The sequence below is a fragment of the Eleutherodactylus coqui genome, chromosome 3, assembly GCF_035609145.1.
Source record: "Eleutherodactylus coqui strain aEleCoq1 chromosome 3, aEleCoq1.hap1, whole genome shotgun sequence".
In the NCBI taxonomy this organism is placed as follows: domain Eukaryota; kingdom Metazoa; phylum Chordata; class Amphibia; order Anura; family Eleutherodactylidae; genus Eleutherodactylus; species Eleutherodactylus coqui.
In genome coordinates this window covers 290,304,989-290,331,656 of record NC_089839.1, presented here as the reverse complement: position 1 = coordinate 290,331,656, position 26,668 = coordinate 290,304,989, and the positions used below count along the sequence as shown (strand labels likewise).

The following is a 26,668-nucleotide window of genomic DNA, read 5'->3' as shown; positions in this document are numbered from 1 at the left end:
GGTCCTGTTTTCTGGCTTTCCTCAGTATTGCACAGGTGATGTCATTATTGTGAATGCCTCAGACATCGCCACAGGTGTACTTACTATAGGATATCCTGAAACCATGACCTGTTGGTGGTCCCTGAGGACTGGAGTTGGGGACCCCTTGATTAAAGGATCAAGTTGTGGATAAAAATGACAAAAAGACAAAAGTTTATATATTTCATGTTTAAAATTACTAGAGATTGTACATAATACAAATGGCAGAAAATCAGATAGTACTGTACAGAAATAAGGCCTCATGTACTCCACTGGTTTGTTCATAAGAATCCATACAGTCCAGGACAATGTAACAAAGTAACAGACAACATGTAAAAGTTTTGTTCAGACGCTCCATTGGCAGTAGCGCAGTCACAAGACCGCAGCCTCTATAGCAAACCATTAGAAATGATTTCAGTACCTGTTCACAGCAGATTGAGCATGCCATCATAGAGTAAGGGCTCATTTACACGGCCGTATGGATGCAGTGGATCATGCACGGATTAGTGCTGCTAATAGTGGATAGAACCCAGGGTTTTTTAATGGGTTCATTCACAGCTGCATAGTTATCCCACATGAATTTTGGTCAGGTGGCGGAAAAAAAAATGCAGAATATCCTATTTTGGCGTTTACTGCACACCGAAATAGCCCATCAAAAAAGTCAATGGGCTCACGTAAATACGCAGAAACCGTGTATTCATGCAAGAAGTCAATGGGATTCCCTGCATATTTCAGCTGTGTGAATAAGCCCCAAAGCCACCATGACCGCTTCAGCTCCTAGTGAAGAGTATATAGCCCTCAGCGATGGCAGCCAAGATGAATGCAAAACAAAAGGGCTCAGAGAGGAAAATACTTCATTACAACAGGAGCCACGACTCCTGCAGAACACTTGGCATTAAACAGGAATTCTCCAAGGACCAAGCTACACAGGCGAATTCTTTCACAAGTCAATCCTGCGATCCTAATTGGTAGCTCCTTCTAGGAAGCACCGATAAGGTATACATTTACCTTTTCCAGAGTAAGGAGCAGGTATACAGAACATACTGTAAGCTGCAGACAGCAGAGATCTGTAGGTCACCTGTGTAGCTTAAGCTACCTGTCCTGGATATCACCTGCAGCAGCACCATAAAGGTCCCACAAAAGGGAGGATCAGTAACTTAACTCCACATCATTTTTAAAGGGTTTGTGTGAGTCTTACCATTTGATAACCTATCCTCCGCATAGGTCATCAATAGTTGGTTGGCATAGGTCTGGCCCCAGATGATTCCCAGCACCGCTGGAAGCAGATAACACTGGCAACTGTGCAGTGGGCCACTTTGCTACTATAGGCCTAGCTCCCACTAAATTCAATGAGAGCCGCCTGTGCCGTACCAAACTGGGCCACTGTAATACAGCCAGCGGGCCCAAGCAGAGAAATCCTGCTAATCAACCACTGCTTAACAAGACTGGAGGATAGGGTACCACTAATAAGTCAGAGAACCCCTTTTAAAAAAAGGGGTGGAAACTGTGATTAGTTTAACGAGTCTTTATTGGGACAAAGCTCCCAAAACAGAGGTGAAGATTTAAAGGTGTATTTCCAGGCATTAGCTATTGATGGCCTATCCTCAGGTATGACAGTAGTAGTTGATGGGTGGCAATCCTGAGTGGCAGAACCCAGTTAATCCTCTGGCCAAACTTTAGTGCAGCAGGGCCAGATGTCCGCATTGGCAGTCAGAGAGGGCATTGCTTCCCTTGATTTCCATGGGAGCGACTCATTTCTATTATACTTCCAGCTCCGACCACAAGGAGGAGACAGAAGCTTAATAGAAAGGCTAAAACATCCATTGAAATGAATAGGAGTGATGCCTTTTATTGCATTGAGAGCAGGCCAGAGGCTCAGATGATCGATGAGGATCCTGAGCAGTGGACCACTGCCGATCAAGTATGCACAGTAGAGGTCATAAATAGCAGATGCTTGGAAACACTCTAGATGCCTGCAGCCACCAGTAGAGGGAGCATAGCCACTTACTGCGTAGGTTGTCATGGAGTTCATTGCTCCCCTACTGCCAGCCAGAAAGATACAGGGAAACAAAAAAAAAAAAAAGTTCAAGCTCACACTAGGGGAAGATGTACCTTGAAGTCCATAATGAAACCGTATGTGGAAAGCTCCCTCTAGTGGTTGCTGCAGGTAGTGCAAGGCCATCATGATGTTGCATTAGGAAGTAAATTAGCATAGAATTTAGACAAAAAAAAAAGTTAGAAAGTTTACTTTATGGTGGTCAGCTTCTTATGCTGGAAATACATACAGTGTGAGAAGGACTATACACAGTAAATACTCCATATATTCTTATGGACCGTTCTACATTCCATTATGGAACATTGTTGAAATGTGACAAGTAGGGGAGTTGGGGAGGCAGCTATTACATAAGGGGTGAGTCACACAATGAACTTGTGTACCGCTCCGATTCTATCACTGTGATAGAGCAGCATCAACGTAAACCCACAATGCCAGAGATACTGTAACAGTCCTCCGATTAATAAAACTGCTCTGCGCCAGCTTTAGCAGCAAGAATTGTGGATTTTTTTTTCTTTCATAGAAAAATACAATCTCATTAATAAAAAGGGCTAACTTCAGATAAAAAAAAAAAAGTTAATGGGTGTATCTGCACCCACTAAAATGTTCTCCTGAATTAAAGGGCCACGCATGTGGTGTACTAGTAAAGGATTTATCCAATTGTAAACTATTGATGGCCTATCCCTAGAATAGATCACCAATAGTAGATCGGAAAATGTCTGAAACCAAGGAGCTGATTGGTGGAGGTGCTAGATGGCAAATCCCCAATGAACTACTATTGGTGGCCATATCCCAAGGCTAGACCATTAATAGTTTACAACTGGACAACCCCTTTACCAAACCTCAGACCACCAAAATTTGCAGATGGTGTAGGCCGACATCAGGTCTCAATACGGCATAATTGTCAATATCATTACACCTACATGCATAGGTACAGGTGCTAGACATTAGCAGTCCCTACAGTGCTGCAAGTTCACCAAAACCTGGAGAAATATCAGAAAACTTGAGAATACCAGTATGTTGGTGCTAGAACTTGGGGTCCTTTTACACGAAACGATTGTTGTCCCAACAATAATCACTTGTGCTTTCACACAGGAGCGATAACGGACCAGTAAATGGAAGAGTGGGACGGAGATGGCTTCCAGCCGCCATTCATAGATGAATGACTGCCTGTCTACACCGGCCGGTTGTCGTTTGTTCAGTCACTAAAACCAAAGAACGATAAGTGAACAAGTCATTTGTCATTCAGTCACTGGCAGTGTTTACACTGAATGATGTCGTTCAGATTCGCACAATAAAGTGGTAAACTGAATTGTTCCATGTAAAAGGGCCCTTACATATACATGCAGATGCCGAACGGTTGAGAATTCTATCACATTGTGACCATAGGTCCCAACTGCTCGCAGAGGGCAAGTGTCAGGCCATCAGGTTTTTGGCTAGAAATGAGAATTTTTGTTCCTTGCCAGATGACATTTTTTTTTCCATGAGCCATTTAAGGCATAAGCTTGGACATGCCAATTAGAAAATAAGCTGCCAAGTCTTGAAATGCCAATTATGGCGACATTTATCCCTTTCCAATCCAATTTGTATCCTGGTTTTCTTAGGGGGCATACTCTTTTTGCCGTTATACAACGGCACCATCTGCTGGATAAAGCCAGGACTGCATGAGGTGACACATTGGATAAGCTGACAGCAGAGAGACTGGCAATATGCAGTAAGAGAACCCCGAAGGATATCTTCCAACATCGGAGCTGTACAGCCTTAAATCATAATGTCTTCAGAGGTCAGACAGTGGATTGGAAAGGGTTAACTGGTGCAGATGCACGCCATTACCTCTGCATATCAGGGCATGCGATGGATGCAACATCACAAGCTGTGACCCGCTACTTAAAAAAAACAAAAAAAAAAAAACACACACACCATGAAGAATTAGTATACAAGATGATCCTTCCAGATGATGTTTCGATGGATCCGTCCACAAAGTCATCTGCGACCATAGATAGAAGTGAGCTGATCTGCAGGCTGCGCAGCCGTTTAATGCTCTGTGTAAGTGAGGAATTAAAAATGCAGATCCAGTAGCGCTGTCCAGTTAAGTATGAAGACTGGAGGAGGTGACCAAAAAAACCAAAACCCTAGTCTTAGGCACTCTATGAGGTGCAGACACTGGCCTGTGCAGTCCAAGGGTCGGAATGAAAATGTATTGGAAGAGCGGAATTATAAAAAAAATTTTTTTTTACAGCTCAGGAATTAAATAGAATTTTGCTAAAAACATTTCTATCTAAAATATATAAAAAGGCATTATTTCAATTAAAAAGATTGTGCAAATTAGCAATAGCTGTGCGCATGAGCTCCCGTCCGTGACATGCAGAGCGCGCAGCACCCATGGTGGAGGTGTGGCTGAGCTCACACTGCGATCTTCCCCTTATTGTCCAGTTTACTGATCGACTCCGGCTGTTTGATCATCTGCTCTTCTGTGAAGGTGAGATAGGAATACACCAGACTGCCAGCGATGCTGGAGAGAAGGAAGACAGACAATTACGGCATTTCCTACCAGACTCATGTAAATGCCACGGCATACAATTGCCTAAAAGCAGATGACCTATTGATTTCTAATTGCTTTGATTCTGGAACGCTGCAGCATTTCAGAAAAACACCCATAGGGGCAACAGGCATCCCTGTCCCAGGGTTCATGCTGCAAGAACCGGATGATAGAATCCCTTTAAAGCAGAGTTTTCCAGTTGCTACAAGTTAGGATTACTAACTGATCAGAGGGAGTCTGACCGCAGGGAACTCCAATGATCCAGAGAATGGGGTCCCAGTTGGACCCTGAATGTATGAAGCTTAGGTCGCTTTACTCAGGAGTCTTCGGTGCTCTCATTGAAGTGAATGGAGCGAAGTTTGCCAGCCTGACCCGTTTCATTCATCCAGAGTCCAACCGGGCCACCGTTCATGATCAGCGAGGGTGCCAGCAGTTGGATAGGGATAACTAGTAGGAATCAGAAAACCCCTTTCATTTAAAAGTTTCTTTTGCCTCTATTTTTTATGTTAAGATTTAGAAAATCCCCAAATCCTGCAGTTTTCATGCAGAACACTAGGGGGGTCATTCACATCAGCAGTTTATTTCCATTCGAGGAGCTGAAGAAAAAAAAAAAAAAAAAAAAAACAACCAAAAACCTCACAAAATTAGGGGATTCCGTTCAAAACCGAAATGCTGATGTGCTTGAGCTTTTTATACCAAATCATCTGACAATTGATGTTCTGTAGAGAAGGTCTCAGCGGTCATCTCATTACCATCATAGGGTAGAATTATACTGAAAGGTTTCTTTTTTGCATCTATAGGCGATGGTCACAGTTCACCTCCTTCTACCCCTTCCTGCACAGGTCACAGAGCATGACCACAACACTTTCCCACAAAAGTCAATGGATCCCCCCATAAACTATGTTTATGGCCTATGAGGCTGCTGTAAAACTTCGTTCTAAAATAACTGTTTCCCAACTTCAGTCCTCAGGGCCCCCAACAGCTCATGTATTTCCTCAGTATTGCACAGGTGATGTAGTTATCATCAGTGCCTCACACATTGCCACAGGTGGTGTTCTTACTATAGGATATCCTGAAAACATGATATGTTGGTGTGCCTTAAGGACGGGAGTTAGCAGCACTTACATCAATATTTCCTAACTGCAGCTCATGCTAGATCGTTACCTCACAGTCATGGAGTCCTGTAGACAGCAGAATAAAATAAAAATAATTCAACCTACAAAAGGAAGAGAAAAAAAAAAAAAAAAATCCGTACCTGATATTTAGCCCCAGGAAGTTTGTCCAGGAGAAAATGTAATCCCCACCGAAGAACATTCCAATGTAGGTGATTAGGATATTCTACAGGGGAAAGAAGACTTTTATTTCCCGGAAGCAGAAGTAAAAGTAAACTAATTAGCAGAAAAATAAATAAAAAAATTTGAAAAAAAAAAATAATTCTGACTTACTTTGATGCATCCTACTATTGTAGTCGTCAGGGCAGAATTATACTGGGTACATAGGACTGTGGAATACATCAGGATAAACCTGGTGGGGAAAGATTAAATTAAAAAACACAAAGCAGATTATTAAAAACACGAAAACAATGCTCCAGTCTGTGCTGAAAACAAGTATCTGATTACATCTCCATCAAGGAGGGAAAAGAAGACAAAACTGAACTCAATGTGTAGTTGCAAATCCCAGCCAGCAGGGGGGGCTGTGTGTTACTACTAGTAAAGTGCATAATCTAAAAACTGTTCACCAAGACCTCGTTCACATGAGCGTTTACGCACGCCCAAAACTGCACGTCTATTAGAACTATTGGTTCACATGTCCCTGTTTTACAGGCAAACGCACGCACCTGTAAAAGGTAGGACCATAAATCCCTGGTGCATGTAAATATTCCCCGCAGGGAGTCCCCTTGTCACTAAACACTGACAGCACTGTCAGTGTTCAGGGACAAGGGGACTCCCTGCGGGGAGTAAAGAATTCCCTGCCACAGCGGATCGCAATGTTCTCCCATTGCTTTTTTTTAATTAAACTTATTTTTATTAGCATTTTCAATGGATACATACATGGCAGATGTTTTAAGAAAATCTATACAGAGTTTTGCATGATCTACATTTCTTTTACAGTGATATTACATTGTTTAGGTACTGTCATATGCGTATTTCTCTCCGTAATCTTCCCAATTATTTTGCCTCCAACCCATGTATGATCCTTTCTTATTTCGGTAAAACTCTCTCCCAAATATGGTAACAGTTATTAACAGATTGAAACACACATTGAAATTCACTGCTAATATTAACCATAAACTATCTAATCTAATCCGCGCACTAAACCCCGGCGAGTGTTCCTTTCAGATCAGTCATGATATTTTCAGTGATCCCAGACTGTTCCAATCTTTTTGACTGTAGTACCATGTTGTGTTAGCTAATTGCGTCATACATTCTTTGATTTCGCTGGAGTTAAGAAATTTTTCTATAAATTCCCTCCATTTTCTGAATAATTTTGAGGTTTGGGATTCCAATCTCCGTTCTCTCTCACTTTTTTCCCATTTTTAAGAGATGTTTCAGCTGCTGTATCACCTCTTCTATCCCTGAGGGTTTGGCTTGTAGCCAGTTATTTAGAAGGCACCTTTTACTAATTAGAAGTATGGTATGGGTCATTGTGGTTTTTCTAGCCTGTTCTGGCAGTTGGTGGAGTACGAATGTCTGTGGTGATAGCTGCAGGAATTGGCCTCCAATGTCTTGTATTATTTTTTGGGTCCCCACCAAAAGGATTTGATTTTAGGGCAGTGCCAAATGCCGTGTAAAAAATCTGAGTTGGGCATGCTTGTAGTCTTGCTAGACCATTTGGGTTCTGAGGTATGTTGGATGTAGGATATCTATAGAGTTGAGTATTGCCTCTTTTGAAATGTCAGTTAGCCTATTCCGTAGGAAGTTTTTCATTTGTGCATATGGGAGAAAATGGGTTGTAGGTAGGTTATGTTTTTCACCCAATTCCTTGAAGCTCATATATCTAGGGGTTTCTGGGTGTATAAGATGTTGGACTTTTAAAATGCCCCTCTGCTGCCAAACTTTAAACATTTTGTTTTCTCGCCCTTCTTTGAATTCAGGATGGCTCCATATGTTTGGATATTTTGAATGGTAAGGCGTACATCTTACGGGCTATCTTCCATGCTGCTATGGTATCTCTAGCCATGATCGAATGTTTACTCTCTTTAGGAAGGTTGGAGAAGCTTGTATGCAAGAGGGCATTTAGGCTCCATGGGCTGAATAGTTCTGTCTCCAGATCGATAGTGGAGAAATTATTAGATCCCCTTATCCAATCTATAGAGTGTCTCATGAGGCCGGCTACGTTGTACATGCGGATATCTGGGAAGTTTAAGCCTTCACCCTTAGGAAGCATCAGCTTTTTTAGGGCGATACGCGGTAGTTTCCTTGACCATATAAAGGATGTGAGTGCTGTGTATAGTTTTCCTAAATCCCGTTTTTGTAGTAGAAGGGGGATTGTCTGTAGTGGGTATAGCAGCCTTGGGAAACTAACCATTTTAATTAGATGGCATCTGCCCAAGAATGAACTCCCATTGCTTTTAATGAGGCCACCGCTGCTGCTGGCGGCCCAATTGAAAGCAATGGGCTGCTGGAGCTCCCCTGCAGCAATTTTCAGGGGAAGGGCTTTAAATACAAGTCCTTCCCTGAAAATATACACACACACACCTGCCAGGGCTTGGAGCGTATAGCCACTTGTCTCCCTGCACTGCTCTGAAGCTTTTTCAGCAGGCAGGGATTTAAAACACAGCCTGCTGAAAGGGCTGTATCAGATTGGCTGAGCGCTCAGCCAATCACAGGCACCACTCAAGTCATTCATTGAATTCTATGGGCGATTATGTTAAATTGGGTTAAAATGTGCCATGTTTGTGTACTATCCACACGAAAATTAAGCATGCTGCATTTTTTCCTCTACGAATGAAATGCATGAGCAAAATATGCTCATGTGAACTAAAACATTAAAATCAATGGGTTCTAGTCATTGTATATTGTGCACGCAGTATGCTGCACAAATGGTGTGAATAAGCTCTTAAAGGGGTTCTCAGGAAATGCTCTTTTGGGTGAAGTGCTGTCGTTTTTCTATTTGGTGTAAGTACCACTGCTCTGGAGTCCATCACGGATCACCACCCGAAGATTGGCACTAAGCCCACTACAGGAATTTTAGATGTGCCAGTTGCTTTCTCCTAATGACATCACCTGTCCAACACACCCTGCAATTCCAGTGACACGCAAGTGGACCTACCCCATTACACAGGAAAGTGTAAACTGGAAGACAAAGTACACGTCATTCCAGTCTTCATACTCCACAGCCTGCAAGAATATAGACAAAGACATCAGTACAGAATTCCAAAGCCTCGCATAGGGATTATCACAGAGCAAAAACTTCCAACACATGCCCTCCATCACCATCAGTGACCCCCCAGCGCACTAATGTCTGGGACCCTTTTAATGAAGCCAGCCCTTCGCAAAATTTGGACTCCAAGGTGAGGTCTACAAGTGGTTGAAAAGTTGTGGGATTACTACAACTTGCAACTCGCCAGTATGGATTAGCTTAGACGTCCCCTTTCTGAATCTGTATAGATAAATGTCAATCCCCCCCATCGTCCTGCTTCCTAGCATTTAACCTGCATGGAGACCCCAATATATTCTGCGAGATACTTAACCGCAAACACAATATAACTCATTCTGTGACGAAGCGATATTAGAATAGTGACCGTTTTCGTTCAGAAGCACATTACATGGTAACACTAAGGAGTTTGGGATTTTTCCTCCCATTACATGCAGACAGAAGTCCTTTGTTCAGCAGCCGGTGCCGTCCTCAACGCCGCACCCCTAACCCCGACACACAAAGCCACCATTCTCCTGCAGCTTCACTGAAGCAAGCAAGAAGCTCGATAACTCTAGCCGGTGAACCTCAGTGACTTTTCCCATCAGCCGCAGTCAACTTGTCAACACTATCAAGTTATATTCTAACTTCTATCACTTTTCTTGTATTTATTACACTGAGGCTTAGCAAAGCATGATAGACATGATCCGTCTTCCCTGCATCCCCCTACATATAAATGACAACAGGTCATTAGGTTAGAACAGCCATTGATTTGTATGCTGGTGAATGCAGGAAAGACACAGATTTTTGTCATCTCTTCCTTTCAGGTTCCAAGAGAAGACTCAAAACAGATTTTCATAAAGGAGGACCGCAATAAAGCTAGGTGATAAATGCCTGAATAATCCCTTTAACCCATCTTCAGGGTAGGTCATCAAGAGCCAATTGGTGGCGGTTGCTGCTTGGGAACCCCGTCGCTGAGCTGATCCTTCGACATGCTCTCAGTGGAGTGGGGCCAGACGTCCGCATCCGTCAGTGTAATAGAAGACTTCACTCCCATTAAAGTCAGTAGGAGCGACGCCTTCCATTATATTCCCAACTCTGACTGCAATAAGGAGCTAGAAGAAGTGTAATGGAAGGCATCACTCCCATGGATTTCAACAAGAGTAAAGCCTTGCATTAAACTTCTGAAAGGATCCAAAATGGCAGATTCCCGATCAACTATTGATGACCCAGTATGAAGATAGGTGATCAGCAGCAAATCTCCAGAACACCCCTTTAATGTTGACATGTATTGCCTTCCATCTCACCTTCTGAATGTCGCCAGTTACATATGCAATAGCCAGTGTTGGTACAATCATGAACAACGCGTTGTAGTAAAGCAGACCGTACTTCCCAAGTTCCTGAAATGGCAAAATCCACATGTCAACATTCAGCGAGTTTATTATAATGCAGCAGCAAATGAGCCATTCCTAATCTGCCTCCCCCTTAACGCTGCAGGTTGTATGAAGAGAGATCGCAGGGGCGACCTTTCTCAATACAATGTGAGCGTCAGCTGTTTACTACAGCCGACACCCATCAGCAACAGCTCTGATAAAGCCACACAGCTGATCAGAGTCGTTACCCGTTTAAATGCTGTCAATTCTGACAGCCACATTTAAAACTCCCTGAGTGATGTTCAGGGGGTCCTATAAAACTCCCCGCGATGAGTTCGCAGGGAGCTGTGCGGGTGTCATGGCAGCCAGGTTTACTAATTATTTTTGTTGCAGTTTTCGTGTCATAGAAACAAGACTGCGGAATCTTTTTTCCCCTTCACTTTGAATAAAAAAATTTTTTTTTTTAGTACGTTATATGGCACATTAAATACCATTGAAAAATATAACTGCTCCAGCAATAAACAAGCCCTCATACAGCTACTACGTTGGTGGATAAAGTTACGTAGAAAGGAGGAACCAGGCAGCATTCATTGAAGTCCTCTTCTTTATTAAATAGCCATGAGGAAGCAAGCAGCCACGTATCGACCCTGTGCTCGGGTCTTTATCAAGCCTGATAGAAGCCTGTCCGGTCAGATCGCGGTTGCTAGGCAGCCGGGGGCCTTCTGAAAGGCCCTAGGGCTGTCTATGCAGAGCGCCTATCAAGCCATGCGCTTGATGGGCACTCTGCATAGGCAGCCCTGGGCCTTTCAGAAGGTCCCCGGCTGCCTAGCAACCACACAGCATCCTGCGATCTCATCGTGGGACGCTGTACGGGCCCCCTGAACGTCGGGTGCCGGCTGTTTCTTACAGCGGGCACCCGGCGGCAGCAGTTCAGACGAGCCGCGCCGCTCGTCAGCACTGTTAACACTTTAAATACCGCTCTGACAGCGGTATTTAAAGTGTTAACAGTTCTGACAAGCGGCGCGGCTCGTCGGAACTGCTGCTGTCGGGTGCCCGCTGTAAGAACAGCCGGCACCCGACGTTGTATGGAGCGGGATCCACCCGTGATCCCGCTCCATACAGGCATTTGTTCGACTTGCGAACAGGTTCCTGGAACGGAACCTGTTCGCAAGTCGGGGACTATCTGTATATATTTTTTATTTTATTTTAAAGGCGGGAGGGAGATTAAAAAGCCATGTCCTTAAGGGGTTAATCGTTAGAGGTGTTTACATGCAAATAGTCTGCGGGTTCATCTTCAGTTTGGGGGGGCGAATTGTCTACATGTCTTAAATGCTAACATAAACGGCCCTCTCAGTCAATCGGAGAGCTCACAGCACACAGGCACGAAGGCTGCAGCACAAGTTAACTGCCTCCCTCCTCACCGGCTGATGGATTACCCACAATGCTACATGTAACAATCTGCGTCTCCTATAACTCGTTGCGTCGCTAGAGCGTTACACACCCGTCTGCACTTCATTCACAGCTTAGTATAGCAAAGGGTTCACACGTTCCCTAGTAGAGACATGGGCAACTAACGTGAAACTGGAGCCGCTCGCCAAGAACGTGTTTGAGGCGGCCGCCGTAAGCATCTATTCCAGCCACTTACCTTGGAGTCCAACTTCTGCTTTACATATGCACCATTGGCTGCTGTCAAGACGTCATTAACCAAGATAAACACGTAACCTTCAAGGTCAAATGCCAGATCAGAACTACATGGAAAGAAAAAGATATATCTAGATCTATTCTTATTAAAGACCAAATAAGGCGGACCTGCAGGACGAAGGGCCTGGTGTAGAAAAAGTACAACGAGTAGGAGGAGAATATAAGAGAGTAAAATCTTCGTACCTGGCAGCTATGAATGCTCCGATAATCATAGCAAATACTGTCATTTGAATGCCGCGAGAAAACTTCTTCCTGTGGAAATAACCAGACAGTCACGATGTTGTAGATAAGGGGTTTGTGTGCTAAGAATGTGCTGCTGGGCCACTTTTCTGTTTTGCACCCTGTATTTTATGTAGTCCATTAGGACCCCAACCGCCATCTAATAGTAAGTCGGACTGCCTATGGAATTCAGTACCGCAGCAGTTTAGAGTGGCATGGATTCCTCCAACTGGGTGATTAAACTGTTGACAGGAATATCGGCCCCTGCGGACAGGAAGCTTCTTGTAGTTGTTGCAAATTAGATGGAGAGATGGGGGTTGCTGAAATGTTCTGCACTCTGGGGTCAAGGCCATCATTTCCATACAAAGAAGTGCCAATCATGAGGTCAGTGTCTAATAAAAGGGGTCAGTGTATAACTAGAGCCGCTTTTGAAGCTCAGTTGTTAAGGCATGTCCGACAACAGGGTGGAGCTAAAATGCCGTTTCTGCTTCCAATTAGAAGAGTTTTGGAATTACTGCTCCACCTCATGTAATACAGTTAATCTATCTATCTATATGGCTCTGCTCCTTCTTCACATCACATAAAAACTTTAACTGGAACTTACTTGAGTAAGAATCCTTCAGCCATCATTGTAAACAAGATTGAAAATCGTCTGAGAACAGTGAACATGGGGAGACTGCAAAGAAAACGGAAGACTAGAGTCTATAAAGAAGAACAAGCATCAGTACTAGAAGATATCCCTAAGAATGCAAGGTTTAAAGGAGGTCCTTTACGTATAGTTCAGTATGGACTGTGAATGTGTCAAGTGGGAGGTCTCTCTTTGACATCGCCTACTGACAGTGAGTGGTGGGGATTGCCCACTTGACACATTTGCAGCATTAGGAGTTGAATCTAAGAGGAGCCTGAACAGGAGTGGGTATAAGCAAGAGGCATAACTGGAGTCAGTAGGGCCACTGCTGCAAAAGCTATACCCCCGGCCATGTTGACAAGACAACTAGACAGGTTCTTCTTAAAGGGGCATCCCCATCTTGGCTTTTCACGGCCCAGATGGGAAATTCCGGAAACTCAGTTATAACCATCCCTTTCCGTAGCTCTCATTGAAGTGAACGGGTGCTACAAAAACAGTGCTGTGCTACTCCGCTACGATAACTCCCAGCCTTACAGTACTTCATGCACCCGAGCCTTCTGTCCCCTTTATACACTTGTGCTGACAATCTGATGTAGGTACTTTTTTTGGACCTGCCCCCTTCTTTTACCATTTTGGAGAGAGGTAGAGGTTTCATTAAATATACTTTGCATACCTCCATTCATTTGAAGCCGCTTCTCTACCCCCTTAATGTTTCTCATCGGAACCTGGTTGGAGATCCGCCAGGCGGTTTCTACATATTTGTACTGCTGCTAATTCCTTGATTGCCAAAGCTTGGAAACCGACTAGAACTGTATGCCCGACTTAAGGAGGGCTGCTCTCTGGAACATCTTACAGAGTTATTGAATAACACTATGGACTCCTTTGAAGCGATATGGGATCCGTGGGACTACTGGTGGATTTTCACCCTTGCTAGTTGAACCTTTGTTCATATTCTGCTATAAAATAGCCCAAGTCTTGATTTCGTCTTTGCCTGTTCTTTCCTCCCCTCCAACACCTTTGTAAAACTTTTGTACTTTTTTCCTATTGTATGCCACTGCAGAGTCTACAGATGAGATTATGTGTCTCCACCTTACAGTTTTGGCAGGTTCATAATGTTATGTCTTATTTGAAAGCCTCAATAATTTTTTTTTAACAAAAAGGGGTGAAGGGCATCAGAATTTAAGCCTTAACAAATCTAATCCGGCGCCAGCCTCGTTTCCAGCGCTGTACGGAGACGGTGTAGGGTATCGCACTTACTTTAGCTTCTGTGTACTGAACAATCCTGTTATTTGATTTCCAAAATACAGGAGAGGTAGTGGAAATGTCTGGAAGAAGGAGAACAGAAGGATTATACACAAGAGTGATATGACTGAAGCAATAAAGAGTGAAGGACAAGAGAGCGAAGACCATCTGAACACTTGTCCATGACCCCTGACCCCTTGTATCATCTACCTACAGATTACTGGGAATTACTTTATAGAGTTGGTGTCAACATATGCATCACAACTGCAACGGGGATGTAGTGCAAGTTTACATAGAGAATTGCAGCCATAGAGGACTGTTCTACTATCTGCAATCCGCAAACTGGAGTATAGTCATCCCCAAACTGTGGTCTCATCAGCTGTCGCAAGACTACAACTCTCAGCATGCCCTGGCAACTGAAAGATGCGAGTTGTAGTTTCGCAACAGCTGCAGGTTGCAGACTACTACAATAGCGAGATGTTGTGTGGTGTCCCATTACAGTAGTCTGCAACCTGCGGGATCTTCAGCTGTTGCAAAGCTACAATTCGCAGCCTTCAGTCGTCAGGGCATGCTGAGAGTTATACTTCTGCGAACAGCTGGAGAGTCCATGCGTTGCAGATAACTGCACTAGGACACTGCAAGGCATCTCGCATCAATCCACGGCTGACAAATGTATCAGGAAATTCCATAAACAGCAATGCTCCGATACAAGTGTATCCCACAGCCGCCATGATTTACATCCGACAGCAGAACAAGAGCAGTTTTTAAGGATGGCCTGCAGTCTGTGTCCCATCTGCAGACTACCATTAATGGCACGTTTGGTCTGCTGGTTGATCTGTAGGGAATGCATTACCTTAAAGCAACAGTTCTTCAGTAACCAAGATGAGTTATTCTAATAGTTAAAGAGGTTTTCTCACTTCTTCTCCTATCCTGAGGATAGGTCATCAATGGAGAGGAGTACAAAAACCACACTGTTGGCTCAGCGCAACATTCAAATAAAAAAAATTTAAGTGATCAGGACAATGAGAAGGAAACGTCTCCTTTAATTGGCGAAATAGACAACCAGAATTGGAAAAATGCGTTTCGGGTCAAAACCCATCATTATCCGTTCAGCTGGATTAAATACTAAAACAGTTGGGAACCTGAGCAACGAGAAGTCCAACTGCCGAAGAGGACACCGTGATACTGGTGGGTACTGCTCTGTCCCACTATCCCTCCAGGTATTTCTCTGTTAGCCCTGATCCCTGCACCCTCCACCGATGCAGTCTTCGGCAGTTGGGACTTCTTACTGCTCATCAGTTCAACTGGATTAAAATACTAAAAACTGTTGGAGACCTAAGGGGGTTTTTGCCCCGCTGGTTGTCTATTTGATTAAAAAAAAAAAAAAAATTCCAACCAATCGTTTCGATTACTCAATATTTTCGGAGGGTTGCCCCGAGCCAGTGTTTGGTACTCCTCCATTCACCCACGCCCACTTAGATGGAGCGCTTTGTTTGGCAACATCTCTAGAATTTCTTGCACAATCCAAACCTCCCCGACCCTTGCCTTTTCTGGGCCACTTATCCCATATGGGTTTTGCTCCACCCCCTTTTTCCTATTCTGCCTCCTGAGGATAGGTTCTCAGTAGTCGATCGGCAGGTATCCACTGACTGAAACCCTGACCGATTACCTGAACCATGATGGACAGTTTCAGAAATCGTAATTATACAAAACTACCGAGAAACTTTTTGCAAACTCCGGCACAAATATAAAAAGTTTCCTTTCAGGCATGTAGCAAATAAAATTGTAGTCGAATGTCATATAGCGTGTAATAATGGAGAAGAACTCTGTTCTAGAGGAGAGTATTCGACCCAACTCATTGCTATGCGGTATACCACAGTCCTCAAAAAGTGAAGTGAAACCTTATAAAAAGAGCCAAAGCTGATTGTTCATTAGTTGAACTTGAACAATCGTTTTAGTTAAAATCATTTGTCTCCATGAACTTTAGTGCAATTAAAAGAAGATGGTGCAATACCTCTGCAGCGCCACCTACTGGATGGCAGCATTCCTGCAAATCAATGTGACTAACAAGTCTTAAAGGGGTTGTCCCGCGCCGAAACGGTTTTTTTTTTTTTTTTAACCCCCCCCCCCCCCCCCCCCCGTTCGGCGCGAGACAACCCCGATGCAGGGGTTAAAAAAACAAACCGGAGAGTGCTTACCTGAATCCCGGCGGTCCGGCGTCTTCATACTCACCTGCTGAAGATGGCCGCCGGGGTCTGCTCCCTCCGTGGACCGCAGCTCTTCTGTGCGGTCCATTGCCGATTCCAGCCTCCTGATTGGCTGGAATCGGCACGTGACGGGGCGGAGCTACACAGAGCCGGCATTCTGCACGAGCGGCCCCATTGAAGACAGCAGAAGACCCGGACTGCGCAAGCGCGGCTAATTTGGCCATCGGAGGCCGAAAATTAGTCGGCAGCATGGAGACGAGGACGCCAGCAACGGAGCAGGTAAGTATAAAACTTTTGATAACTTCTGTATGGCTCATAATTAATGCACAATGTACATTACAAAGTGCATTAATATGGCCATACAGAAGTGTATAGACCCACTTGCTGCCGCGGGACAACCCCTTTAATGATTGGGAATACGAAGTCAAATTCAGATGTGTCCGTGGACATTGGGCCTAAAGGAGCTTTTACATGGAACGATTATCTCAGGATTCCCAGGATCCAGTGAGATTCTCCTTCGTCCTTCAGTCGGTGCGTGCATTTACACTGAACAATAATCGTTCAATCTCTCACTTCTCGCTCGTTGTTCAGTTTCTGCACGCATTGTTCCATGTAAACAGGCAGTATCACCTATGAACGACTGCCTGTTTACTGTGAATGGAGGCGAGTGGGATGAGATGAAGCTCAGCCCACTCGCCTTCATACACTGATTGATGATCCTTCCTGCGTTGCACGACAGATCGTCCTGTGTAAAAACACCCTGAGAAACAGAAACGAGACTCCAGGGGGCAAAATAGCACAAAAACTTTATCAGTGAATACTGGGAAAAACATTGACATTTGTTGCCCCGTGCTGATGGGAGGTCAGGATTTGGTACAAGCAGCATGAATTGATGAACCCTTCCTGTCCGCTGGTCAGAACATGTCAGCACCTCCATCTAATCTGCAGCAACCACAAGAAGATTCCTGTTCACAGGGGCCGATATTCCAGCAGAACGATTTCTCCCTGCCATATGGAGTTGGGAAGGAATTTTCCCCCAGAAGGGCTAATTGGCTTCTGCCCCTTGGGGTTTTTGCCTTCCTCTGGCTCAACTAGGGGGTTGAAATAGGCTGAACTAAATGGACATTGCCTTCATTCAGCCTAGCATACTATGTTACTATGCTACCCTCCAATTAAATGGCCAATCAGAGTGTATTGGTTGATGGGTGGACAATCCGATGGAGTGGTTATCAACCTGCAGCCCTCCAGCTTTAGAGGGTAGTCTCATCCGAGCATTAGTTAATTGCATATTACATGCACAGGTTTTACGTACGCAATAAGCTGCACCAATATCACATAGGCGGCCATGGTGCCGCTAACACGAGTTGAGTATATTACACACATAAGAAAAATTACAGCATATTCTATGTTGGTGTGTATTACGTGAGCGCACATCAAGATAGCACATAGCGATGGGTGGCCCACAGCCCATACACAATGTCACTGCATGCTGCGAGATACGTGTGAGCCCGGCCTTAGTGAAACTGACTTTTCATTGGAACAACAATGGGATAAAAAACAACAAGGTCATCTCAAATAGTTTTTAATAAAAGCAGCACATTATCTTAACAGATGCAGGAGCAGCTCAGAGCATCTCCATTGTATTCATGCAATAGAAGGGGACAATGGAGTGCATGGGCTGTAGGGGAGGCAAGCAGAACACTAACCTATGTCCATCTACATATCTATAAGGCCTGCAGACAATGGTCTTCCTGTAGTTCTGTACATAAAGGTGTGGACTGACAAGGCCTTTATAAGGCTTTGAATTCATTGAAGTGCAAATATTAGATTCCCACCTGTCTGGAGGAGATAACTCAGGGAAGAAGATAAAATCCTTGAGATCAAAGAATGGAAATCCCAATGGTTTTAAATAACTTAGTAGAAGATTATTTTTATCACCGAGTTCAATCAGAAGACACAAGTGGAGAGCAGATCTGTAACTTTACTGGAGTTACAGAAGTTTCCAACACACTGGCACGAGAGGCCAGTTCTGCAGCTCTTTTGCCCCCCCCCCCCCCCCCCCCCCCCGCTTCCTTGGCTGCGTTTTCAGCTGTGCGTTGTCAGAAACTCATGACCACGCTGCTGAAACGAGTCGACGCAAAAAAAACCCCAAAAAAACTACCACAGCATTTCTGTAAACGCCCTTGTGAAGGAGGACTTACTAATACCAAAAAAATAAGTCCCACCCGAGGCCTGCAACACAGATGGTTCTCAGCGCATCGCTAAACGCCGTAAGAGGCTCCCATCGTTTTCAATGGAGCCTCGCACACAGCCGCCCGTTTTTCATGCAGTCTGTTGTATTTTTAGGAGTTTAGTGCTCCTTAATGAGGAGTCCTAGAAGCCGGCGTCATCTGAAGACGAAATTAAGATGCTGGAAAGCACCGCAATTTAAATTGCGCCACTTTCAGCAATGCATCAGTGAGGGAGGACTAACTGTGCCCATACAACCCCCTTTGAGGGGCTAGAGGGTGCCAGAATTACAAGTTATCCCCCATCCACAAGACAGAATAACTTGATTGTTGGGGAGGGGGGGCATCACTGGGTCTTGTGTCCCCCTGTTCTCATCACTGCGGGAACGTCAAACTGACTGGTGCGCTGGTTGAGCATGCTGAGTAGTCAATCTATTTAGTGCAATAGGGATGATGGAGACACCAGAGCACTGGCCGCTCTGCTATCTCGGCTGTCCCAGTGAAAGTGAATGGAAGGGTTAGTGCTCTGTTAAACTCCACTTCATCAAGGGCTGTGCCGTGAGGAAGACATGGGTGGGACAGATGCTCGTGGGATTGTTGGGGGGACTGGGAGTGGGGGCAATTGCAGCCCATCACAGCTTTCACTTTACCTCAGCAGTATAGCAACCAATCACAGCGCAGCTTTCATTTCTTATACTGCTGAGGTAAAGTGAAAGCTGCGCTGTGATTGGTTGCTATGGATAAAGATTTTCTTTTAGGCAGCTTTCATAGGAGTATGGTGCTAGAACTGTGGTGGCCTTCTTTTTCATGGCCCACCCTGGCAACAGGGTTTTCTGGGAGCAAAACTCCTCTATTAAGAGGGGGAGCAAAATACAAAAAGATACGGCAGGCAGCAATTTCTAAATCCCACGAGAGAAAACATTGCAGATGAGAACAAAGCTATTGAAAAGCATGGGTTTTTAAAATTCTGCGGTGTCACACGCTCTCCCATTGTGTAAAAAAAAAATATATATATATATATTGCACGATTCTCAAATATGAAGGCAGCCTAATTGTTAAAGGGGTTGTCCCGCGGCAGCAAGTGGGTCTATACACTTCTGTATGGCCATATTAATGCACTTTGTAATGTACATTGTGCATTAATTATGAGCCATACAGAAGTTATAAAAAGTTTTTTACTTACCTGCTCCGTTGCTAGGGTCCTCGTTCCCATGGAGCCGACTAATTTTCGCCCTCCGATGGCCAAATTAGCCGCGCTTGCGCAGTCCGGGTCTTCTGCTGTTCTCTATGGGGCTCCGTGTAGCTCCGCCCCATCACGTGCCGATTCCAGCCAATCAGGAGGCTGGAATCGGCAATGGACCGCACAGAAGAGCTGCGGTCCACGGAGGTAGAGGATCCCGGCGGCCATCTTCACCGGTAAGTATAGAAGTCACCGGAGCGCCGGGATTCAGGTAAGCGCTGTGCTGTTCTTTTTTTCAGTCCCTGCATCGGGGTTGTCTCGCGCCGAACGGTGGAGGGGGGGGGGGGGGGGTTGAAAAAAAAAAAAACCCGTTTCGGCGCGGGACAACCCCTTTAAGTCATTTTTTTTTCTTGCTCAGTAATTGTTGCGTGTAAACGTGCAGCTAGCGATCAGCGGTAAGGCATCACGATTATCGCTAAGCAGAACTTTCATGCAGACCTAAAAAAACAGATCTGTGACAAACCCTTTTGCTTGAACGCGAGTCGCAATATGGCTTGCTGACTAGAAGCGGCGGCAGAAGGTCTGACTGGAGTCATTATGAGCCAACGAATGATCAAAACGGACCAGTTTAATGTAGATGCATGCCAAGCCCAACCAGCAACTTCTCGCTCCATGTAAACAGGCAGTCCATCGGAGGAGGGAGGACTGCCTGTTCATAGTAAGTGGAGGCGGACGGCCAGAAGATCCCCGCACACTCCGACCTCCATTCTCTGAAGGTTATCGCTCGTCTGAAAGGCAACCTCTAGGAGCTTTCAGGTCTCCTTCACCCTGGCGAAGGCGATATTGGCTATGATTCACATGCCAGTATCGCCCTCGCAATCTTTCCGAAATCCCCTGGATGCAAGGAGTTTTCACATGGAAACCGCCTATATCCCTGCAGGGGTTTCCTCCATCCCCGCTGCGGCCGGCACAGCTGCAGCAGATCACGATGTTCTCCCACTGTTTTCAATGGGGCCGGTAAAGGCCATCACACAGATGTGCTCATGCCTACGTGAAAGCGGCCTTAGGCCCAATGCCCACAGGCAAATGGGAATTGCGGAATCCACACAGGGCACCGATGCGGACGATACGCAATTCAAGCTGCCCATAGAGAGACATGGGCGCCCGCAGCTTAGTTAAATCATGCAGATTTGTTTTGCGGACCACCTGGTCCGGAATACAAGCCATCACATGCTCCATTTTGCTGCGGTTCCCTCAGAGACTGCTTCCACTGAGGTCAATGGAAGCCGTCTGATTAGCGGCCCGTCCGCACTTCAATTCCCGGATTCTCCAGGAAGGCAGGAGGATTATAATCCGACCCGCCTGTGAACATGAGGCCTTACACTGACCGATGATCGGCCCGTGTATAAGGGGTCTTATGCCCCTCTTACATGGGACAAGTCACGTTTAAATGGGTGGGTGACATCACCTCTAGTAGTTTGCGCCAAATGTTTAAACAGGTAGATAGTCGCTGCGAATTGCGCACTTCTCGCTCTACGAGATATTCTTGCTCATATTTCTACGTGCAGCACTGAGCGGGGAGCATTCAGACATAGCGAGAAGGGAGCAAACCAGCGATGATTTTAAGCCTGGGTTCCTACACAGCAGAATCCCGGCGGAAATCTCGCGGTTTGGCCGCAGCGAAAAACGGTGAGATTTCCACCGGGAGAAGCGCTGCTTCAAAACCCGCAGCACATAGCCGCGGGTTTTGAAGCGGCCTGGCCGCTCGCTCTTCCGCTGCGGCCGGCGCTCCCATAGAGGAGAGCGCAGCGGAGGAAGAAAAAGCAAGAGCATGCTGCGGCCGGCTACTCCGTGCCGGCTTTGGCGCGGTGGATTTGCCGTCCCGTGTGGACGAGATTTCTGAGAAGTCTCGTCCACATGGCTGGCTAATCCCAGGATTAGCGGCCGCAGGCGGATTTGCCGCTGCGAAATTCCGTACGGAATTTCAGTGGCAAATCCACTCCGTGTGAACCCAGCCTTATGCAGGCTGAAACTGAGCGACACACAAACCCATCTGGTTTTAATGCAAAACTCATCGTCTATCTTCCCTATTGTGTAGATTAATTACATCTATTGTTCTCCGTTATCAGTCATTTCAAGCTACAGCAGAGAAAACTCCAAAGGCACAACTTCACGTCCCATCTCCCGTGCCAACAACTTTCCATACATGTGAGGCTGACATCATCCTCTCCTGTTATAACACTCTGCACTATTATAAGCTGCCAAAGTGGCTCCTTTAAATAACCACATAAGCGCCGAGTCAACAAAATACCGGATGATTCAAGTTGCACCATAGCAAAAAAAAAAGAAGAGCCCTGCGGCTGCGCGGCATCTAATAATTATTAGTCTGAGGCCGCTAGAACACGATTTACCTTTCGATGTATGTGCCTGTCGAAATCTGGAAAGTGCACCACCCTCAGAGCCTTTCCCACCCAGAGCACGACCACCGTCGCCAGCATCTGCGGGAACAAGAACGCTCAGTGTTAGCAGCGCGACGTCACGAGGAAAACACAACCGAAGGCTTCTTACTGACCTGGCCAAGTCCGACACACAGCGAGGAGGGAAACCTGCAAGACAGAACAGAGCGCCATTATTCCCTGCTGGGATCGCTCGGCACTGCTACATCACATCTGCTTTACACGCGCAGATAATTACGGCTGCGACACGAGTGCGCGGGGTCAGGAATGTGCGCCCAAGTAAGGACGGAGTACAAAAAAAATGGGCATCTGTTTCCAGGTTGGCCACCATCACTCCCAGGTCATTACTCAGCTTTATTTGAACCCTGAATGACAAATCTCTACCAAATGACAAAAAGGCTGATCTGCCATTCAGGAAACTGGAAAGCTGAGTGACCACTTCTAATGTTATGGGGATTCAGTTGAAGTGCGGATTTCAACGAGTGAGAAGAATCATCATCTACACGTGGTGGAGGAGAGCCGCAGCACAGATTGACCCGCGGTACGGATTTTTAATCCGCAGCATAATGGGGCCATGTGCTGTATGTGGATTATCAGACAATCCAAAATATGCCCGTGCGCAGGGGCCCTCGGGGACGGCGGACACAGGCGGTTTCTCCTAAGTGCCGCAAGTGTATTTCTGGCACGGGAAAATGACATTAGTGCAGATGACAAAATGACCACATCCATATCTTCACCTGTTCTGACCGCGGAGCTTATTGATGACCTGTCCGTGTAAAGACGTCCAAGGGGAACACAGAAATTGCGCTACTTTAAACAAACCATAAACTATTATTTGCATATTTTTTTGCTGCAGTTTCGATGCTGTGTTCAGCTACGGACTACAGCGCAAGGACGCGGTCAGACCAGATGTAGTATTTTATATATAGTCTTACGTCTCCGCAGGACGCGTCCCATCGTGTACACTGACACGACCCCCTGCTGTATAAAAGCAGACAAATCGTCCGGCAGCGCCCCAGGCAAACTGCAGGCCACCCTGTAATAATATTCCCAGCGCCGGACGGATTTTACCAGGCGGGGAACAGATTAAACCCACATGGACTGTACACAAGGCCCAAGTACAGACCGAGCTGACACAAAGCAACAAACCCCCAGCTCCAAACTACAGCCCTCCAGAATTCTCAGAAATGCAAAGTCTCGAATCATCGCCTGGCTGCAGGTTCCATCATCTCCATTCTGCGGCAGGGACGGACACAACATACCTTTTTAGTCATTGACACAATGGGGATTTAATTCAGTCCAGCCCAGTAGAGCGCCCCCTGCCTGGAGATATCCAGAACACCAACTAGGATCAAAATAACCTGTAACCGAAGACAGACAGTGGCTGCCGCAGTATTCAGTCCGCGTCCAAACTATTTATACTATAACTGACACACAACAGCTAAACCGTATCATCGCGGCGGCGGCGACTCCTCCCACTATCCACCAAACGCAGCTAGGGCCAAAAGAACGACATTACTTTCCCTAACCGCAGGTCTGGTCACTAGTAAGACTTGACACGCTCACAAGACTATACGGTAATACGCTGTGTAAAAATGGCAGCGCTTTACTGGCGCAGGAAACACATCCCTGCGGATTGTCACATTTTTTGCCTTGCGCACGCGGTCATGCACTGCCCGTTCACGCAGCATGACCTATTTTTTCCGTATTGCTATTACTTTCTATTGGGCAGAGACGGGTCAGTATATGTCCAGTATAAAAATAAAATAGGCGGAGGAAAATAAATAAATAAAAAAATAGTTCGAAGAGCGATGAAATCCGGTTGTGATGTCACCTGTATCAGATCTGTATTACAACGCGCTCAGCTGAAACGGCTACAGGCCTGGAAACTGCAACTGTAACAACTTAAGTTTACCAACAGTTGCTTGCTACATTATTGCAAGAGCATCACAGGGTTAAACGGGTTATCTGTCAGGGGATTTAAAGCCTCCAGGCTCATCCTAATTATAGCAGGGCAGCACGGAGTTAATCCGGGTGCTCAATGCAGAAAAAGTAGTCACAGCGACAAATTGGTACGGAACAAAATATTACCATGCAAAAAAAAATAAAAACACAATCGGCTGCGAATTATGTAAGTGTAGAGGTGACCACAGACTGCGTGCATGGCGGGAAGGCGCGCAATAGTTTTCAGCCAGTATAACCATTCCGATCATCACTCATACCCTGCAGTGTTCATCTTAACCCCTTCTTGACAGCAATACGCCTTTTTACTGACCACACTAATCGGCTTTAACCTGCACATCCATCATTTCCAAGGCTGTGGCTTAGCAGAGTACTGACAGCCAGGCTGCTGCTCTAACCGCCGGATCCTGACAGTTTAACCTCTTACATGCCACAATCAATTGCAACATGTTAGCAGATGACAGGGGCTCATTCAGTCGCCCATCAGCACTTCGCAGGGTGAATACAACGTACCAATGGGTTCCTACGGCAGCCGGAAGCCTGACAAAGGCCTCCATTAAAGGCTCATTTACACGCAACGATAGTCGCTCAAAATTTCACGTAAACGAACAAATTTGAGCGATAAACGTAAACATAGAAAGTGATATATTGAAGTAACCAGCACATTTTAGTCTAAACGCTCTGGGCGAGTGCCGACGGCCTTAGCGATAACAGCGCTTGTTCAGTCATTTAAACGACTGTCAGCCCGTGTAAAAAAAAAAAAAAAAAAAAAAAGCCATAATTCAGTCTATTAGGGCCCGCCTCCAGCAGCATCTATCAGGCTGCTGTTATAGAATTAGTTGCATGCATTACATAAAGTAATGCAGTGTACTATTCCAGCGCTTGAACGATCGCATCTTTAAGTCCCTTTCAGGGAATCAAAGAAAATAGTGTTGAAGAAAAAAAAATTTCAAGTTGTCCCCACAAAAACCGCTTTTAATGGATAAAATACAAAATATATATATATATATATATATATATATATATATATATATATATATATATATATATATATATATACACACACACATATATATATATACACACACACACACATATACGTTTTAGAAGCGCAACACTTAATTTGTACTACTGTAGTCATACCGACCAAAAACAATGAAAGTTGTTTTGTTACTTTTCATGGATGGTGAACGCCATAAAACTTGATGTCTGAATTGCTACATTTTTTTTTGTTCACCTCCCCCCCAAAATAATTTCTGCAGCGGATTTTGCCCATAGAGAATCATTGTCCATCCGCGGTCCATTAAATTGATTTTTGCACCCGCGGATGGCATTTTAAAAGAATTGCGTTTTTCACGCGCAGGAGAAAAAAACGCGGCATGGAGCGCTCCATTCTGCTGCAGATTCCGCACGGATCGGCAACATTGCTATCACATTGATAGCAATGTGTGCGGATATCTGCAGGCAAAAAAATACCATTTAAAGCAAATCCGCGGCAGATTCTGCGCGGATTGTATTTTTCAAGTGGACATAAAGACGTAAAAACAAATGCAAAGACAATGGTGAATTTTTGGAGGTTCCTCCACCCCCCCCACCCCCCTACACACACAAAAAAGTTATAGGGCTATTAGAATATACAATGCATCCCACACAAATTTGAACCCTCAGACGGCTACATCAACGCAACTCTGGAAAAAAAAATATAATACATGCAATTCTCAAAGCCCATCAGATTGAGGCTAGTTGACACCTAAATTTGGCTACTAAGTGGAGCAGGTCACGTGATCCCCATTATTGATCGGAGCAGCAGCGATCCCCGTCGGACGCTGCAGGACCAGTTTATATCGCGCTCTTGCACAAATACTGCACGCTGCCAGGTTACAACATCAGCCCATTGATTGCTCCCCGCCGCCTCCCTGCACTGTGGACTCTGTCCCCGCAGCCTCCATTACCTGCGGCCGCTCAGCACATTCTTGTTCACCACGACGATCAGGAAGGAGCTGATGCCGTAGAACGCCGCCGCCAGCAGCTTGACGAACACGGTCATCGCTTCGGCCTCCATCCCCAAACCTTCCTCATCCCTGTGTGCGGGGGAACCCGGGGAGGCCGATCCTTTAACCCGGGCATGCTGACGTCTGCTCACTTCCGCCATGGTTCAGATAGAGGCGTGGCTTAGTGGAGGCAACCAATGGCGTGAGGAAGATGAGGTGGTGATGGGCGTGCTCAGAATGTGAGACGTCCGCACTCTATCTACAATGTAGTGGGGAGGGGGCGTTGGCAAAGAGGGCGTGTCACTATTTAAATATAGGCGGGGTTTCACGGCCGTGTCTACCAAGTAGGCGTGTGTATATCAGAACATGGGCGTGGCGATTAGATATCCCCACCCACTTTTATAGATTTTTGGTCTGTCGTCGCCGGGAAGCAATATATCTATATTACGCTGAAGTTCGGCACTAACAACCAATCAGGTTGAATCAGGGAATCCAAACAACCAATGAGGTTGAAT

General features: G+C 45.5%; 1 protein-coding gene across 1 annotated transcript; it reads right to left on the bottom strand.

Annotated features, from left to right (window-relative positions):
• Positions 1-192: 192 nt before the first annotated feature.
• On the bottom strand, positions 193-26,314 carry SLC35D1 (solute carrier family 35 member D1). The gene is made up of 12 exons (XM_066597660.1): positions 26,115-26,314; positions 22,317-22,350; positions 22,156-22,242; positions 14,145-14,212; positions 12,864-12,935; positions 12,224-12,292; positions 11,985-12,087; positions 10,274-10,366; positions 8,883-8,950; positions 6,056-6,134; positions 5,866-5,948; positions 193-4,583 (listed from the first exon to the last, which is right to left on the bottom strand). Exons 1-12 carry the CDS (start codon positions 26,312-26,314, stop codon positions 4,475-4,477), a joined length of 1,065 nt encoding a protein of 354 aa, XP_066453757.1. The 3' UTR covers positions 193-4,474.
• Between the last annotated feature and the right edge of the window lie 354 nt (positions 26,315-26,668).

What these genes read in the sequence shown, in the direction of transcription:
- SLC35D1 (XM_066597660.1), bottom strand. Translation starts at nt 26,314, where the DNA reads ATGGCGGAAGTGAGCAGACGTCAGCATGCCCGGGTTAAAGGATCGGCC. An exon ending in TTCAGTACACAGAAGCTAAA is followed by an intron (nt 12,936 to 14,144) that starts GTAAGTGCGATA and finishes TTTTCTTTGCAG; the next exon opens with TCTCCCCATGTTCACTGTTC. An exon ending in GCTGAAGGATTCTTACTCAA is followed by an intron (nt 12,293 to 12,863) that starts GTAAGTTCCAGT and finishes TTATTTCCACAG; the next exon opens with GAAGAAGTTTTCTCGCGGCA.